The sequence below is a fragment of the Acyrthosiphon pisum genome, chromosome A2 (genome assembly GCF_005508785.2).
Source record: "Acyrthosiphon pisum isolate AL4f chromosome A2, pea_aphid_22Mar2018_4r6ur, whole genome shotgun sequence".
NCBI lineage: Eukaryota > Metazoa > Arthropoda > Insecta > Hemiptera > Aphididae > Acyrthosiphon > Acyrthosiphon pisum.
The window spans coordinates 104,471,533-104,488,613 of NC_042495.1; the positions used below are offsets into that span (position 1 = coordinate 104,471,533).

Sequence of the window (17,081 nt, forward strand, 5' to 3'; positions counted from 1 at the left end):
AAAATTAAAAAAAAAATTAAAAAATTAAAAAACACACATCATTGTAAAATCAATACATTCATCGTTCCACTCAGAATCTATAAATAAAAAAATAAAAATAAAATAAAAAAATAAAAAAACACACATCATTGTAAAATCAATACATTCATCGTTCCACTCAGAATCTAAAAGTGACAAAATATGGAAAAATCACGAAAATTAACAAATTATTTTGAGTTAAGAATTCGTAAAATTTTTTCTTTTTAAATCAAAGATTTTAAAATGTAATACGAGATTCCTTATAAGGTTATCTACCTCAATAAAAAAAAAAGGGTCTATAAGAAAGTCAAATTTTTATGAGCGTTTGAAATTCAAATTTTTACAACATTAGATATTCACTCGATTCCTCATTTAGCGATTTTCTTATTTTGTTATAATTCAAAAAAGAATGAATGTAGATACTTGAAAATTTCACTGAATGTTTATATTAGTATTTTATATACACGATAAAATTTTGAAAATAATTTGACTTGTTTTGAGCTGTTTACGGACATGATCATGAAACATTTTCATATTTCAATTTTTTTTATTTTTGTTCTATGAATATCAATAAAGTTTTATCTGTTGGGCCAAAAAGTGTACAAATTTAATACAAGGCTTCTGATATATTGTTACAATAGCAGTTGAAAAATATTAAAAATACATAGGCACAATTTTTTTTTATAAGCATTTAAAGATCGAATTTGGACAAAATTTATCAAATTTAAAATTGAAAAATTATTTTGTGGTTAAAAATTTATAAAATGTTCAACTTTTATATCTAAAGAATGAAAATTTAAAAAAAGATTTCACGTAAATATTTAATTCTGTTACTAAAAATTGGTGTTGGTCAAACAATGTAAGGTGATCCCTCTCGGCTATCACTCATAATATTGTTATACCGAACCATAATGTCCTATTTTTCTTCTATTAATACTCACCACACACATTTAAGGTGTAACACTTGGACCCTATATTATAAATGTACACGCTACTGATTACAACTATCTGGGTATCAAACATTCAAACATAAATTAAAAGTCCTAATTGTTGAATCGTGTATATTAACACGGGTTATTTTTGTGTTATTTACTAATTACAAAAATTAATAATCCTCTATCAAAAAGAAAATGAAAATCTAAAAATTGCATTCCTAGTTGTTTTAACTTTTAATTGAAAGGACAGCTTCAATGACATGGTTGGGTGGGGCTAATGTCATAATTTTCAGAAAACTTTCAATAGGTAGGTAGGTACCTACCTACAATTTTTTAGAAATACGGTATATAAACATTATTATAAATACATATTTTTCAAAAAACATTCTTATTACTTACTAGCTGCTCAGCCTTCCTCCGGAAGAAATATTATTTTTTTTAAATTTAATTTAAAAACATATAGGTAACTATTTTTTGGCTAAGTATATAAATAATTAAGGCTCGGATTTATATGTAAATACATATTTTTACTGTGACTTGATAAATTAATTTAGGTAAGTGATAAATTCGTTTCAAGGGATTTCCATTGTAATGAATTATATTTTATTTTACATATTTTTACATATTTTGTCATAAGTACATATTTTTACATATTTCTCAATAATTCCATTTTCCCTACATATTTCGACAATTTACGATTTATTAATAGTTGTATACAATGTATACGATTTCCCATGTTTCAAAAAGTACGTAAACAAAAAAATACCAATTATTGAACTAATCGACCGTAATCTACGGTCGATATAATATTATGTTCGACATTTGTGACCTCGATGAATGATAGATAACGATTTATTAATGCATAGAACAAGTACAAGGACCCTTGGGAGTTGCAGTAAAAGAAAAAATGCACAGCGTATTACAAAAAAATCCTGGTTTAGACTGCCTAAAATTAATTAGAGATACACATTGCGAAATTAATGGGGTAATGTTTTCGGCTGAACTCACTGCTTTGGACATTGCAAATATGAGATTTGCACCCGTTACCTCGGTGGAAGTCAAGCGCTCTTCAGTCGGTTACGACCGAACCGTAGATCATTTAACTTTGACAATTTGAGCATGTATATGTTATCTCATTGCTTTCAAGATCAAGATCAAGATGAATAATGGTAGTAAAATAAATAAATTATAGATGATAATGTCATTTATAAAGCAATGTTTTATATTTTTTTGTAATTTTTTTTATTCCATATTTTCATTTTTTAATACATATAAATCCGAGCCCTACAAATAATATAATATAATTACGTATTGTAGTTATTGTTATCGCTAATTTCTGAAAATTATATATCCTACATTTTGAATTTAACCATTGGAGTGATAAATTTTATTTTTTTTATTATAGAATAGAGATAAAGTAGAAAAAAAATGTAACAATAAATTATTTGTTCAACGAATAATATATATTTCAAATGGAAAAATGCAAGTGCAAACAAATAAATAAATAATTAATAATAATAAATAAACAAATACACCGGTTTCCTTATAAGTAGGTAAGAAAAGTTAATACATTCCTGGGTATTATATATAAGGTTTATACCGTACAGCTTACAATAACTATATTTAACATAATATACAATGTGTACGCATGTCTGTGATAAATCAATATATATTTAAATTCGGGATTTTTACAGTATTAAATATGGACATTTTAATCGAATGGCACAAGATTCAAATTCAAAAATTTTCAAAAAAATTGAATACAATTAAATTTATACATTTTCAAGATGATGATTTTTGATGATGTTTTTTTTAAAAAAATATTAAAACTATTTAAAAATCCACCAAGTTAAAGCGAATTAAGTTGTTTACTTCGTAAGAATAAAAGTTACCTTATAGTTAACAAAACACGAATCGTATAATAAATCTCGATTGGAACTCCGATTTTTTTATGACAATCTGTGTTAATATTTTAGTGGAGCTTTATAAAAATGTTTTTTAGATGAAAAATTAACTATTATGCCATTCAATTAGAATCTACATACTTATTACTGTAAAAAAATGCATTAAATATATTGATTTTCCACGAAGATTCTATAAGAGTGATAGGGAATTTTTGGGACATACACATATGTATAGCACGGCTAATAGGCTAAGGGGGCCAGGCGCCCAGGCCCCTCTGCCCCTCTTAAGTCCGTCACTGCTGATAAGTGATCCATTGATGTCATCAACATATAAATTTAACATATATATATATTATATTTATGGCTACATACTAGTATATACCAGTATATACCAGTATATTATAGTACCTATTACATATATAAAAATCGGGTCATATCGTTATATAGGCGAATGACGAAAACATCAACAAGTCCCCCTCATATATAATATAAATGAGAAAAATAGCAGACGTACAGTCCACCCCGAGCTGGGGCGGGTTTACCGTTGACCTTGTTTAAAAACCCAATCAATCGCGTGCGTCCATAACTTAATATACCTGCAATAATATAAATAATATATATATATCTATGCGTGCATATAAAAGTCCACTCCCCCTTGCAAGAACCAGCAGGACCCTGCACCGCTACAGCACACATCATATTATTAATATATTATTAGGTATAATAAGCTATATCTATGTATATTACATTTACATATATCTATATACTTCCTATCATTATATACCTTTACCGCGTGAGTATAATATATGTAAATGTGGTGGTCGGCAGTCGGCACATTGGCAGTCCGTTTTTCACAATACCGGCGACGGCCGCTGACGGCTTTTTCGTTCTTTTTTTTATCGCGAGACACGTCCATCACTTCGCCGATATCACAATAGTATACAATTATGTTGCGGTCTTGTTTTTGTTGCGGTCTCGCTCCTCCTCGTCGTAGTGTTGTGGCGTCTCTGCCGCCGAAAGACCTCGCCGTCACGCCGGCCCTTACCACATTGGCAACGGCTAAACGCAGATACAGATTTCACAATTCCTTGCACAGGGAAAAACGAAATAAACTACACCGTAAACAAATATCTCTCAATCACACCGTGTTCGTAGTGCCCAGGCACGTACCGTCGTGTACGCCGACCACCGTCGAGTAAGATCTTTACATAAATATAACTATAGGCTTCATTATATATTTTGATCCATCGTATTCTCTTGCATTTGGTAATGTTCATGAAAATGGCACCACTCTAAGTATGAGTTGAACTTAAAAGTCGCGACTACCTATATATATAGTGTGTAGGACACTAGGAGTTAGGACTACTGTTGTAGGTGTATAAGTATATTGTGTGCAGACTTAGGTAGGATACTCTTAAAAAGTATAAGAAATAAATACTCGAATACCTATTTATGAAAAATATTATTTAGATTTCAGAATACGTATACGAATACTATTCATAAAAATAGATAATAGTATTCTAAATAAAGTATTCCAAATACTTTTTAATTTTCGTTTTAAATATTAAACCAATGATACTTTTCTTCGAAAAAATGCGAACCCACCGTCAATATATCGAATTTAATAATTCTAAATTAAAATATAATATAATTTAAGTTGTTGATTTAAAATGTGTATAATATTGTAAATATTTCCAGAAAATCAAGGAAAACAATTGTTATTGTAAATAAAAAGTATTTTTTTTAAGAATAAAAAACTTTTAAAAAGTATTCTAAATAGTTATTCAAAATACTTTTGGGAAAAATATTCTGAATAGGTACTTAAAAAGTATTCGGAATACTACTTAAGATTGATTATGGGACATAATTTATGTCCAGCTAAGAGTAAGATTGGGCTATATAGCCTATATATATATATATGTGGATAAGACCTAAATATAATATGTACCACAATTAGGGCAAAAGTATTTTTAAGTTTTAACGAATGCCACTTAGCTCATCTGTGAAATGTGTAAAAACATATTTACTATTGTATCATTTGTATCTATACCTACATATCTACATAAATGTACACGAAAAATATCCCCATCCCCTCATTGCATCAATAAATAACAGTATATATTATTGACAGCAAAACGACATTTAAATATATAAGTATTTAAAAATTATTAGTTGTATACGTATATGTATACAGGTACATATTGACCATTGCAGACTGAAGGTATAAACTATAAATGTATAATTATACAAAAAATTAAAAAAATTAAATTTTTAAAAACGAATGGCTATAGCCCATAACTACTAAAGTTTTGGATAAAAAAAATAGGCATAGGTATATAATATACATAAATAACAGCGTACTTACCTGAATTTTTTGTCATCAGTTTTGAGTCTTCTGTGAGAACAACGTTTTCCATGACTGTGGTGCCGGAGACCAGCAGACAGGAACACAACAACAGAAAAATATCCGATATAGACGATGACATCCGTCGTATTCCCATTCGTCGCTCGGAATCGCCTGACGGCGGAATCAAACCGCCAGACGACGAATATGATGCCCGGCGACAGACTCCGGCCAACCACACGCCTTCAAATATTCCGGTCGAAAACTCTGATGGTAGCGCAAAATTGGGAACCCAACATGTCGACCCCGACGATCGGCTTCTGCCACAACAGCAGCAAGTGATTAACGATCACAAAAAATCGCCGACGCAGTCAGAAATGAATGATTCCGATACAGGTCTCGTCAAACCGACCAATGGCGCAGAGGTTCAACCGCAAAACGAGTGAGTTCATTAGGGTCGTTCTTAGGACTTACGATGCCCTGGGAAAAATATCATTGGGCAGTGATGGATTTAAGGCCTTCCCCAGGCCCTCCCTCCCCCCCCCCCCCCATTGACAGTATCTAGGTTAATAAATTAGGCTGTTTTTAAATATTTGTGTCGTAAAACTTGGAAAAACACGAAACTCTGAAAAAATTACTGTAGATACAAGCAGTTTTCACTGAAAGTTTATATTAGAATTTTTCTATACACCATACAATTTTCAAAATATTTTGACTCATGTTGTGCTATTTATAGGAATATGACATTTTCTATTATTTTTTTTTATTTTATCGATAAAAATGTTTACTCGATCAAAAAACTTTAAAATGTAATATAAGGTTCCTTGCAAGTTATTATTAGTTAAAATTTAAAAAAAAAAAATTGAGCGTAAATCAACAATAGATTTTTACTATTGTCTGAAGTTTGAATTTTGACAAAATTCGTAAAAAACACGAAAATTTGCAAATTATTTTAAGTTGTAAATTCATAAATTGTTTCTTTTATATTTAAGATTTGAAAATGTAAGTATAAGATTCCTCGTAGCTCAAAAGTTGTCTACCTTTATCAAAAACAAAAAATGTCTACCAGAAATTAAAATAAAATTGTTATGAGTGTCTGAAGTTCAAATTTTTACAACATGGATATTCACTCGATTTCTCATGAAATGATTTTCTTATTTTGTTGCAATTGAAAAACGAATGAACACTTGAAATCTACACCATATGTTTATTTTATCATTTTCTATACATGGTAAAATGTTGACTTGTTTTGAACTTTTTACGATTATATTCAATTTGTTTAGCTTTTTTCTATAAATGTCAATAACATTTTATTTGTTGGGTTAAAAACTTGAAAATGTAATACAAGGCTACACAGTGTTACAGTATCAGCTTAAAAATATTAAAAATAGATAGACAAGATTTTTTTATAAGCATTTCAATTTTAAATTTCAAATTGAATAATAATATAAATTATATTACATTATATATTTATATCATATAAAATTACTTTTTCAGCAATTCATTGTTCAAAAAAATGTTTGACTTCCAAATGCGAAACCCTGGGTATTGGCTCCGCAAGCCCCACTTAAGAGCAGCCCTGAACTTCATACTCCAATACTCCATACAATGCAGAGCCATGGTTAGAAAATTTTTTTTTGTGATGAAGCATTTAATTTTTTTCTTTAATTTTGCCTAGTTTTTCTATATACTTGCCCCAAGTGCACCCCATGACTACCGAACTGATACAATGTACACGATATATTATAGACGCCGCAGTGCGGTGCGACTAGGATAGGATTAGTCTATCATATACTTTTCATGGGGTTGTCTGGGGGTGCTGGACGACCCTTTTCCGAACCTGTGTATTTACATTTATTCTCATTTATATTATATAATGTATATTATATATATTTTTCTTACGGTTTACTAACATTTTGGGCCATACCAGACGAGTCTAGTCAGACGAGATATCGATGAGTAGTGAGTACGGTAACAGTTTACTATAGGTATGTTAGAACCAAGCAACTTTATTAATTTAGAAAAATACACCTGTTGTATTCATTATTATTTTCATTATATTTTCTAGTTAGACGGTAAAGGAATCCAATTGTTACACCTCGGTAGTTTGGCAAGAGTTAATGATTTTTTTCCTTCTGAAAAATAAAATATAAACACAACTTTAATTTCAATTACGCATACATATGAGATTATCGAGATTTTAGTCTACAAAAACTATTTACTCGAGTCTGTCTTCTTTGGCAAATTAACACGTATCAGGATTTAGAGAGAAGGGCACTGACATTTTCGCACTTCGAAGTTTATCTAGGTTTTTAAAAAATGTATTCGTAATTTGTTTTCATATAGTAAAAAACCTGTGGCTGAAGTAAAACCTACGAAGTCTGCCGTGCAACCACCAGCGCCACCCGCAGCACCAACGGTCGAAAGGAGAAGGTCCGTCGGAACGAACCTGAAAAAACGACCTAGTGAAATGGGACCAAATCTCACTCCGTTCAATGAACCTCAAAGAGCTCTACATTTGGTTTCTACTCAGATCAATAGTCCGGAATGGTATAGTTGATGGAACTTAATAAAATGTATAATCAAAACTTTGGTTAGTAGGGGAGTGAAGCATTAGGCGCTTAGCTCCGCCAAATGAATATCTGTATAAGCCGGGCTCCCCTAATACCAGAAATAAAAATAAGAAAGCTTATAGACCCACCCCATTCCTTCCGCAAAAATATAACGCACTGATAGGCATTGTTATACCTGGTGTATACAAGCATTAAATTTATTGTGTAATTTTGTATCGATTAACAAGTTACATGGTTACGTTATAACAGGGAAGCGGCCGTCACGGGTCTACAGAATATTTCACGACTGTCCATGTTTCACAGTAAAGAACTGCGTCCGGGTTCATTGCAGCCATTCGCCCGCAATGTGGCTAAACATATTAAATGTCTCCGATCTCAGGTGGCGCGAGCCGCGTGTACGGCTGCACAGAAAATGTTTACCTACGTACCGAAATCAATGGAACCGGTAAGTCGACGACACTGCTAATGGACCGTCGAGGCAATAAACAGACATTCAAATATTTTTTTGAAATCGTAACATTTTTGTTTAGGACGTTGAAGAAATCGCATCGGCACTGTTTCCACGTACAGCGGACACCAATAAATTTCTTCGGGTGCAGAGCGCTGAAGCTTTGAACGCAATGGTCGACAACGTAAATCCCGTAAAATGCGTGCACGTGATCACAGCTAAAGGGATAAAGTGAGCTTTGTCGCATCAGTTTAAACAGAATTAGGTATAATATAGAATATGGAAAGTAATTTTTACATTTAATTTTCTAGACATGGAAATCGAATGGTTCGTGCTGAAGCGTGCCGTCTCTTAGCCAGAGTGGTCGATAAACTCGGAGTCAGTGGAACTCTTCATTTACCAACAGATGCTAGAGATGCAGTGATAACTGCTGCCACTAGCATGGTATTCGACAACACGCCTACTTCTCGGTAAGTAATGAATCTTTGAATGAACACTAATAGAAGATTGATTTCGTATAACCAGAAATATTTTGGTATGTTTTTAGTCAAGCCGCTCAACATATATTAACCAGATTGAGCGAAGATCCGAGAGGTGCAGCATTAATATCATCAGCAGCTTCACCAAATGTAAAAGCTACATTAAATAAATCGTTGTCAAGAATATTTCTTAAATGAAATATTTTTTTGATCAACAATTATTGATTTGATAAAATCAAGTGAACATATTATTATATTTTAACCTATAACATTTTGTACAAACTTCATTAAAATATTTTTTTCATCATTTTTATTAAGAATGGTAATATATTTTTATTTACATAATATTGTTTTTATATTTACATAATTTCGTAATTATTCATTGTTTTTTATGACTAAAATTAAAACAACATAAATAATAAAGGAATACGGAAAAGATATTAAAATAGGTATATAATATTGTTGTGACAAATAACAAAATACTAGTTAAATTAAAATAAATAAAAACAAATTACAAGTAAATAATGATACATAATAATAAACATTTTTACTTGGTTTAATTTATGGTGATGGACTACAAGCATTGTTTATAAGCTTAAATTTAAAGTGTTTATTGTAGTTTTGACCGCTCAATGGCAGTATTATGATCATCCTGAAAATATAAAAATTATATGATTAATTGGTCCACAGGCTATATTTAAGTAAATTAAAATAAATTAAATATTAACCTCACTATAATCCAAAATTGGTACAGTACTAGAAGTGGACAAATTTAAAAATAATGTTAATTTCGAATATCAAATGTTTAGCTGAAACAAAATGTTAAGAACTTACGTTTCATACAATGAACCTGGTATGTTTTCTTCAACCCATTTTAAATCATCATCCTATAGAATATCAATCAAAATTAATATGTTTAATATAATACTATAAAAAATTAAGTACATACAAGTTGTGTTTGACTTTTTGTGCTACTATTTGAAGCGGGATAGTCTTTGTATGGTGTAACATTAGAATTGTTGTGGTTGGTATTTGTAGTGGTTCTCATCTTAACATCTGGACAAATATAAAAATATTGAAAAAAAATCTTTAGAAGTGCAATAATAAATATTTTGTACCACCATTATAAGTATCTTTAATAAATAATTCGGTTTCGTCTCTATCATCATCTGGAGCATCTAACAATGGAGTAAACGCATATCTACGGAACAAAACAAGTATTGAGATATTAATTATTATTATAAATTAAAAAAAAAACTATATATTAACCTTTGATTGTTATTAGTTGGTCTCCAGAGTATCATAATCACAAGTAAAATTATAGAAAACTCAATATGCCAAAATGCATCGTCTAGCCATTGTTCCTTCCAATTCTACAATTATTGAAAAAATATTAATGTTTATTAAATAATTTAATACATTTTTTAATTAACTTACACCACCACAATCTGACAATCGTTGTGTTTTTATAGAATACAACATGAACAAAGTTGAGGTCACAACGGTGAAACCAAGAACATTGGTAAAATGGGTATATAATTGGAGTTTAACTGCATTCCTTAAAATAAAATGAAATGTGTAAATAAATAAGTTTACATGTATAATGGATAAAATACAATCAGATGTCAATGTGTTGGTTAAAAAATAAATCATAATTAGAACTTCAATCTTTAACAACATTTTCCGACTTAACGAGTTTATTTTAATTAATAACGTCATGAACCATGAAACAACTTTATTGTATTTGATAATAATATAATATAATATATGGATCATATAATATTAATTAAATACCTGCGAAGTCTTAAAGCCCTAGTTGTCTGAGTTAGGGCAGCAAATATCCAACAGACAATTCCAGAATCTAAAGCAGCTAATGGCAATTCAACTAATAAAATCTCTGCACTCATATTACTTGACAATCGAAAATAGGATTCCATTAATGACATTGCTAGATATAAAGAACTGACTCCTAAAACCTTTGGTAAAAGTGGACCTAATCTGGGCCTAAATAATAACATATTTTTATAAATTTAAAAATTACTGTAGTAAATCATTATTTTACCAAATACTTACTTGACAATACCAAACCCTAAGCTTACTATGATAACCAAGGTCCGCGCAAGTGTTCTTTTTAAACAAGAAATCACTTCAGCCATGGTCATTACTCCATAAATATTATCTAAATGTCCAGTAAGGTTCAATTCATAATATTCAGCATAAAAGGCAGCTTTTTCAATCATTCCTGAAATGTAATAGTTGGTAAATTTCTGTATATTTTGGATTGATAATTACTGCAATTATTTACCTAGAAGAATGACAGCTCCAATCCAAAACTGTATTTGAAGCAGATCCCTCCATTGCATAAATAATAAAACCAACCAGGTTATACCAAAAAATATGTAAACAAAGCACATGAAGCCGTAAAACTAAAAGAATGTTGGATTTGAATAAAATTGTATTCATGTACATTGTACAATGTATTTTGTTAAAATTAATTACATGTAACAATGGCCAATTTGTAGCTGATAAATAGCCATGTGGTCCTTTCATCGAAATTTCTATATTGGCAGTAAATTTGTCTTCACTTTGAACATATCTGGTATCTTGTTTAACTGTTGCTGTTAGTAAGTACACTCCATCTGTTAAAACTGTATAAACTCGATGATTGGATCTCTATTTGTGAAATAAAACGAAATGTTTCTTTATAGAAAAAAAAAATAGATATTATCTAAATCTTTCAAACAATTAAGCAAATTATACTTATTTCAAAATAAAATCATATTACCAGTGTTTTAAATATATAATATTCATAGTTATATCACAATAAATTATTACATTAAACAAGTATTGTTCAAAACTACATATTTTCAAAAACAAAATGTCTATAGTTTTTACATAAGTGTATTTATACAATCTGAACATTGAAATACAGATATGTATTATATCTTGTTTTAAATTGATGATTAGTTTAATAATTTAGTTCACATAAAATTTGTGAATATTCTCAATATATGTATTTTAAATGACTTATAGTATAATATATTTTATTTTATAGCTTATGCTATATCTATAGAACTATACATTTTAATTTAAGCGGATAAAAATCACTTACTTGATGTAGCGCTTTATTATTTGTTTTATTAATTTCATATAACGATAAATCATCCTACAATAAAAAAAATATTGTACAAATTATTTACTGAAATATAATTTTTATAACAAGTATAAATACCAAATCTACTCCACTGGCACACGAGTATAATTTTTCTCCAGAATTCACATGGTTCATGTATGTATTATTGGTATTAACATCGTTATTAATATCTTCTATTTGGAGTTGTTTTATGAGCTAAAAAAATGTATTTCCAAATATAGGTAATAAGTTATTACTAATAACCCTTGATGATACTAAATAAAAAAAGAGAACTTACTCCGGGGCCAAGGTTCAAGTAATCATTCCAACACTGAGGTTCTGTCAGTATCCAACTGACAGAGACATTGTACATATCGCTACAACTGACTATAATACAAATCAAAATTAGAAAATTTATTTGTTTGTACATCATACAACAGTAACATCAATATATTAATAAATTTACTTTTAATTGATATTTCAGTGCCTTTAAATAGGCTACCGACACAATATTGTACAAAATTGTCCTGAAAAAATTAAAATTAAATTAAATATATCGTCAAACTGTATCAATTTCCGAATACGTTGGCATAGTAAACACCTCACATTGTCTATAATGGAGGACCATGATCCTTCACCGGGTCTCACAGCGTGACACGTAAACGCTAAAAAAGTACAATACAAAAAATGGATCGGGACATTTGACAACATTGAAAGAGTGTCAAACAAAATTTCGTAATAGCAATTCGTATTAATTAAAATAAAATAAATTGTTCACTTCGTTCGTCGTTGAAAAGCAATAAATAATAAATTCGCATCCAATATTCCAAAATGTTTTAAAATTTAATAATGTAAATAAATGCATATCTTATCACTGTCGAGTGTTGATAGTTATTCAGTGATAGCGATGTTATATCTTAATAACACACTAACCAATAGAGGTTCAGGACATTTCCCACCATATATTTAAAAAAAATCTCAAAATTAATAATATTGATTGAAATTTGAAATTATTAAAACTCGGATAATGATCCTACCTTTAAGTTTCATAATTGGTCGATTCAATCTATTATTGGAGCTAAAAACACAAATTTGTTATGTCGTCCATACATACAATGTAATACGGAGACAAGACTACTTGGTAGACACTATAGACAACATAATATCCTGTGATAACTGTAAACTGACCAGTTGAGTAGCGTATACATAATTTTTGTAATCTAAAATACACAATCTTTTTTCATTCAATTTGGGTTATAATTTCTTAAAACTTTTTCTAAAGTAGAAAATGTATATTATTATTTATTACTTACTAGCACGATTTAAGATAGTACTATCTTAAATCGTGCTTACTGCTTATTCGCCACACGGACATTCCGTCATGCGGACGTCGTCGTTACAGCCATATTGTTATTATTTTATGTTACTGTGTTACAACTTGCAGCAATGCATAGATTATAGAGTAGGTAATATTACTCTATGCATCAATGCAGTGTTTTTATCGGCGATAGTAGGTCAAATTGTATTCTTGTATAATATTAATAATTATCATAGATATATAAAACTAGTTTATTGATTATTTAGTCATGTATAATGAGTATAATATGTGTGCCTATATAATATCTGTTGGATGTGACGAAAATAAATGTATAGTTTACAATTACCATTTTATTTTTTATGTTTTCTTGTAATACCATGAATGAAAAACACTATTTTTACAATTTTAAAATGGCCTATGGAGGTGTCAGAGCCCCCTCCCATCCCCCTTGTATAAAGTATATTATTCCCCTTTGCCAAACTGCATTGAAGCGATATAGGAACAATTTTACGAACGTATAGGCAGTGGCAGCGAACCAATGTATTAGGTGTGGCAGGCGCCACACCTATTTTAAGGGGTGGGTGTACACGCAAAATTGGTGGGTAATCGTAATCCTAAGTATAAAAATATAAGAAAGATGACTTCCTAGTGTGTCGTAGCGTGTTTCACTTTTGTAAGAATAGCAACTTTATGATGGACATATCCGGGCGATACGCGACACGCTTGGGATCCACCATAGGAATCAACAACGTATATATGAGGGTCAGGAACACAGCCTGAGCAGATGTACCTGGGCCAGCAAGACCGAAGCCAGTTCACGCCACCAGCCATTATACAACGCTACACCGCTACTACCCCGAGATTCGCGCAGAAGACTGGGAAACGGGGACCCAACGGCTAGTTCACTCAGCGCCTCAGTATCATTATCCGAAACTGCCCCACAGCGGCAGGCGTGCCCCGGGGCATTAGTAGGATACCCGGACGGCTGATCCCTGTCCGGGTGATCTTTGATCTGAAAAAGGGCCGCGGGTCAAACGCTTCAAGTCTCCGCTGACTGGGCACTCAACGCACCGAGGAGCACGAACCAACGGACGGAGTAACCAGAAGGAAAACTGAACAAACTCAACACCTACAGCAGTCCACGACCAGAGAGAGCCAACATCGCCCCCATCCGACACCAACAACAGTCGAGGACGGATTCCGGGGAACGAGCGGTAAGCAGCAGAACAACGGTGTAACTCTCCCAACCACGAAAACTCAGTCGAAACTGCCGACAGTGGATTGGTGGCCCACTGCGCAGGAGTAAGACACCCACAGCACGACTAGCCATCGTCAGGGTGACTGAGGAAGTAGGGGCTGCAGAGGCAGACAACCACGTGACGCAGCGACCCGAGTGGACCCGGAACTACGACGGAACAAGCACGGAGACAGAAGGAAAACTGGGAAACCAACGACGGCGAGACGCGCACTCCACATCACCGGAAGCAGAAGACGCGAGGCACGAGACTCGAGGCTGACCGGCTATTAAGCCTGGCCGGGAAAACCCAGAACGTGACTTCAAGAGCGGCGGGCAGCATAGCCGGGTCGAGAAGTCAACCAATGCCAACAGCGGGCCATAGCCAACAACGTATCAATGTATTTATTTTTTTTTTTCTCATAAAATGTCAAAGTAATTTAAATGTGCGCCCTCTAAGCAACTAAATATTAATAATAATAATAATATCCTAGTTCCTAGATATGAGTCTAGATAATAATGTAGTCATGTCATATAAACACGTATAAACATATTCTGACATTCTGTCGAAATTTACAATATTTGATAATTTATTTTTAGAAAAAAATAGAACAAAATTTAATGCATTATAGAATATACTTAATTATAAATTGTTATAAATAGGGCTCGGAAGTTGATGACCTTAAAAAAAATAATAAAAAATGACCTAAAAAAATGCAAATATGACATAAAAATGACAAAAAATGTCCTTAAAAAATGACCTAGAAAAATTGCAAATATTAGTTTTAAACTAATAAAAATACATTTTTTTAAAAATATTTTACTCTATTTTACTATAAAATTCTATATAAATTTATCAAAGCTTCGAATTGCTCAAAATATGACAAAAATGTCCTTAAAAAATGAAATAAAATAATAAAATGTAGGTATAATAATATTCACTACAACACGACAACGACAAATGTAATCGGTGAGATAAAATCGGATAGATACTAACTTAGTCCGTGGTAACTTATAAATATTGAAAAAAAATTCATGGGGGGGACTTACCCCCCTCACCACCCCTCGTTTGACCACCACTGCGTGTAACATAGGTATTTAAGTATATTATTAGTTCATAGGTAGTTGGTAAGTAGAAGGAATAATAATATAATATATTGTATCTTAACGTTCACTTCACAGTTCACACGTTCTACACAATACATATTATTTACAATAAATTCTTGTATGGTGTATATGTCCATGTCGTATCCGCCGGTGTAATGCGTTTTTATAAGATTTATTCCGCAGTCATTTGTCACCTCTAGTGTTTGATGGCTTAAATATTTCTTGGAACATATTATAATATCCGTGTAGCGTTTATACTGCAGGTTTATACTACGGTCATTATACTCTGAGTTTTTTTATTTAAAATATATATTTATATATATTTTAACGATTTTTTTAGTCGTTAAATCTGTAACAATTAATTATATACTCGACAAAACGAAAAAAGAAACAATATTTTTTTGTTCACATCAAAATATGTTTATTTTGATAAAAGGCCGAAAATAAGTGAACAATTTAATAATTTTGAATAGCTTAAATTAAAAAAAAAAAATACGACGGACAGGGTAGACACAATAAACAAGGGGGGGGAGGATGCGAGATGGCGATTGGTGCGGAAATGTAGTGTTGCTGGCCACTGGTCACCTCTGCACGTTCTTCAACCTGTCCCACGGGTTGACAAGTGTGGCTGACGCGTTTGCTCGGACGCTTGACGACCTTGCCCAGCCGGCGAGGCCCGACCGAGACGGCCACAAGGAGCGACCACGGTTGATGGCGACGGACTGCAGCTATAGTGCGCGATGTTCTGCGCGTCGACGGTCGACGGCGTGACGACTCGGTCCGACGGACGGCGAAGACCAAGACGCGGAGCGAGCGAAGTGAGATTTTATGCTGCGGAACCGTGGGGACGAGGGAAGCGGCCAATGTGGGATTACCGCGGGACGAGAAGGCGAGAGCCAGCGGATCGCATCACAGCGATCCTCGACTCTCGGTAATTTTCGCCCTGGCGTTGTCCCTTCGGCCGCCGCGCGCCGCCAGACCCTGAACGGTTAAGTTTCTGTGAGTTCTGGCCCGCTGACGTCCCCGTGTTCTAGCTCGGAAATCTCCGTACCACTCACCCCGTTCCGAAGTCTCCACCGCTGTCGTCGTACCGAGTCACCATCGCCGTCGTCATCGTCGGTGTACCGTCGGGGCGGAATCGTTGCCCGTGCCGGTACGTCTCCTAGCCGCCGTACCGTCGCCGTCTTCCGTTGCCGTCGCTCCACGTGACCGTAACTGCGGTCGGGCGCTCGCCGAGCCGCCAGAGGGTCTCGCGCGTCATCGACGACCGAGCGCGCTACGCCAGCGAACCAGTCGCGCTGCGGGTACAGGTCGGAGAACGTGCGCGGGTGACTTACCGCCGCGCACCGTCCGTGCTCTTTCTCGCATCCTTCCCTCCATTCCGTCGCCGTCATCCTGTCTGTCGTCTTCGCCCAGGGGGGGCAAGCTTCGGACGTCTCATCATCGGCAGAAGCAGCACAGCCCGCGGAAAAAGCGTTTAACGCTCATCCACCTCGTACGAGGCGGGTCACAGATTGCGGGTGCTTCCGCCGCCGGGTCTAACCAACCGACAAGCTCGCCAAAATGATTTAATACAGCCTCTCCCCTG

General features: G+C 33.2%; 2 protein-coding genes across 4 annotated transcripts in view; one reads left to right on the top strand and one right to left on the bottom strand.

Moving 5' to 3' along the window:
• Positions 1–8,959, top strand: part of LOC100570214 — a 22,407-nt gene extending 13,448 nt beyond the window's left edge. For both annotated transcript variants that reach the window (XM_029489342.1, XM_029489343.1), the window contains 6 exons: positions 5,242–5,643; positions 7,548–7,751; positions 8,024–8,219; positions 8,305–8,453; positions 8,534–8,692; positions 8,770–8,959. In XM_029489342.1, coding sequence (XP_029345202.1) covers positions 5,242–5,643; positions 7,548–7,751; positions 8,024–8,219; positions 8,305–8,453; positions 8,534–8,692; positions 8,770–8,899 — 1,240 coding nt within the window. In that variant the 3' untranslated portion in view covers positions 8,900–8,959. The remainder of the gene's footprint in view (positions 1–5,241; positions 5,644–7,547; positions 7,752–8,023; positions 8,220–8,304; positions 8,454–8,533; positions 8,693–8,769) is intronic.
• Positions 8,960–8,996: 37 nt separating this feature from the next.
• Positions 8,997–12,698, bottom strand: LOC100161263 (transmembrane protein 87B). 2 transcript variants are annotated; one of them, XM_001950168.4, is made up of 16 exons: positions 12,441–12,698; positions 12,301–12,361; positions 12,133–12,221; positions 11,934–12,050; positions 11,814–11,867; positions 11,201–11,374; positions 11,007–11,127; positions 10,775–10,943; positions 10,496–10,705; positions 10,139–10,259; positions 9,971–10,074; positions 9,823–9,902; positions 9,651–9,757; positions 9,536–9,588; positions 9,430–9,457; positions 8,997–9,353 (listed from the first exon to the last, which is right to left on the bottom strand). In XM_001950168.4, the coding sequence occupies exons 1-16, from the start codon at positions 12,543–12,545 to the stop codon at positions 9,312–9,314; spliced, it is 1,635 nt and encodes a 544-aa protein (XP_001950203.2). In that variant the 5' UTR covers positions 12,546–12,698; the 3' UTR covers positions 8,997–9,311. The 2 variants fall into 2 exon arrangements, with proteins under 2 accessions (XP_001950203.2, XP_008182263.1); XM_008184041.3 differs by having other exon boundaries at positions 9,184–9,353; positions 9,820–9,902.
• Between the last annotated feature and the right edge of the window lie 4,383 nt (positions 12,699–17,081).

What these genes read in the sequence shown, in the direction of transcription:
- LOC100161263 (XM_008184041.3), bottom strand. Translation starts at nt 12,545, where the DNA reads ATGTTGTCAAATGTCCCGATCCATTTTTTGTATTGTACTTTTTTAGCG. An exon ending in AGGGCTTTAAGACTTCGCAG is followed by an intron (nt 10,260 to 10,495) that starts GTATTTAATTAA and finishes TTTTATTTTAAG; the next exon opens with GAATGCAGTTAAACTCCAAT. An exon ending in CCAGGTTCATTGTATGAAAC is followed by an intron (nt 9,458 to 9,535) that starts GTAAGTTCTTAA and finishes GTCCACTTCTAG; the next exon opens with TACTGTACCAATTTTGGATT.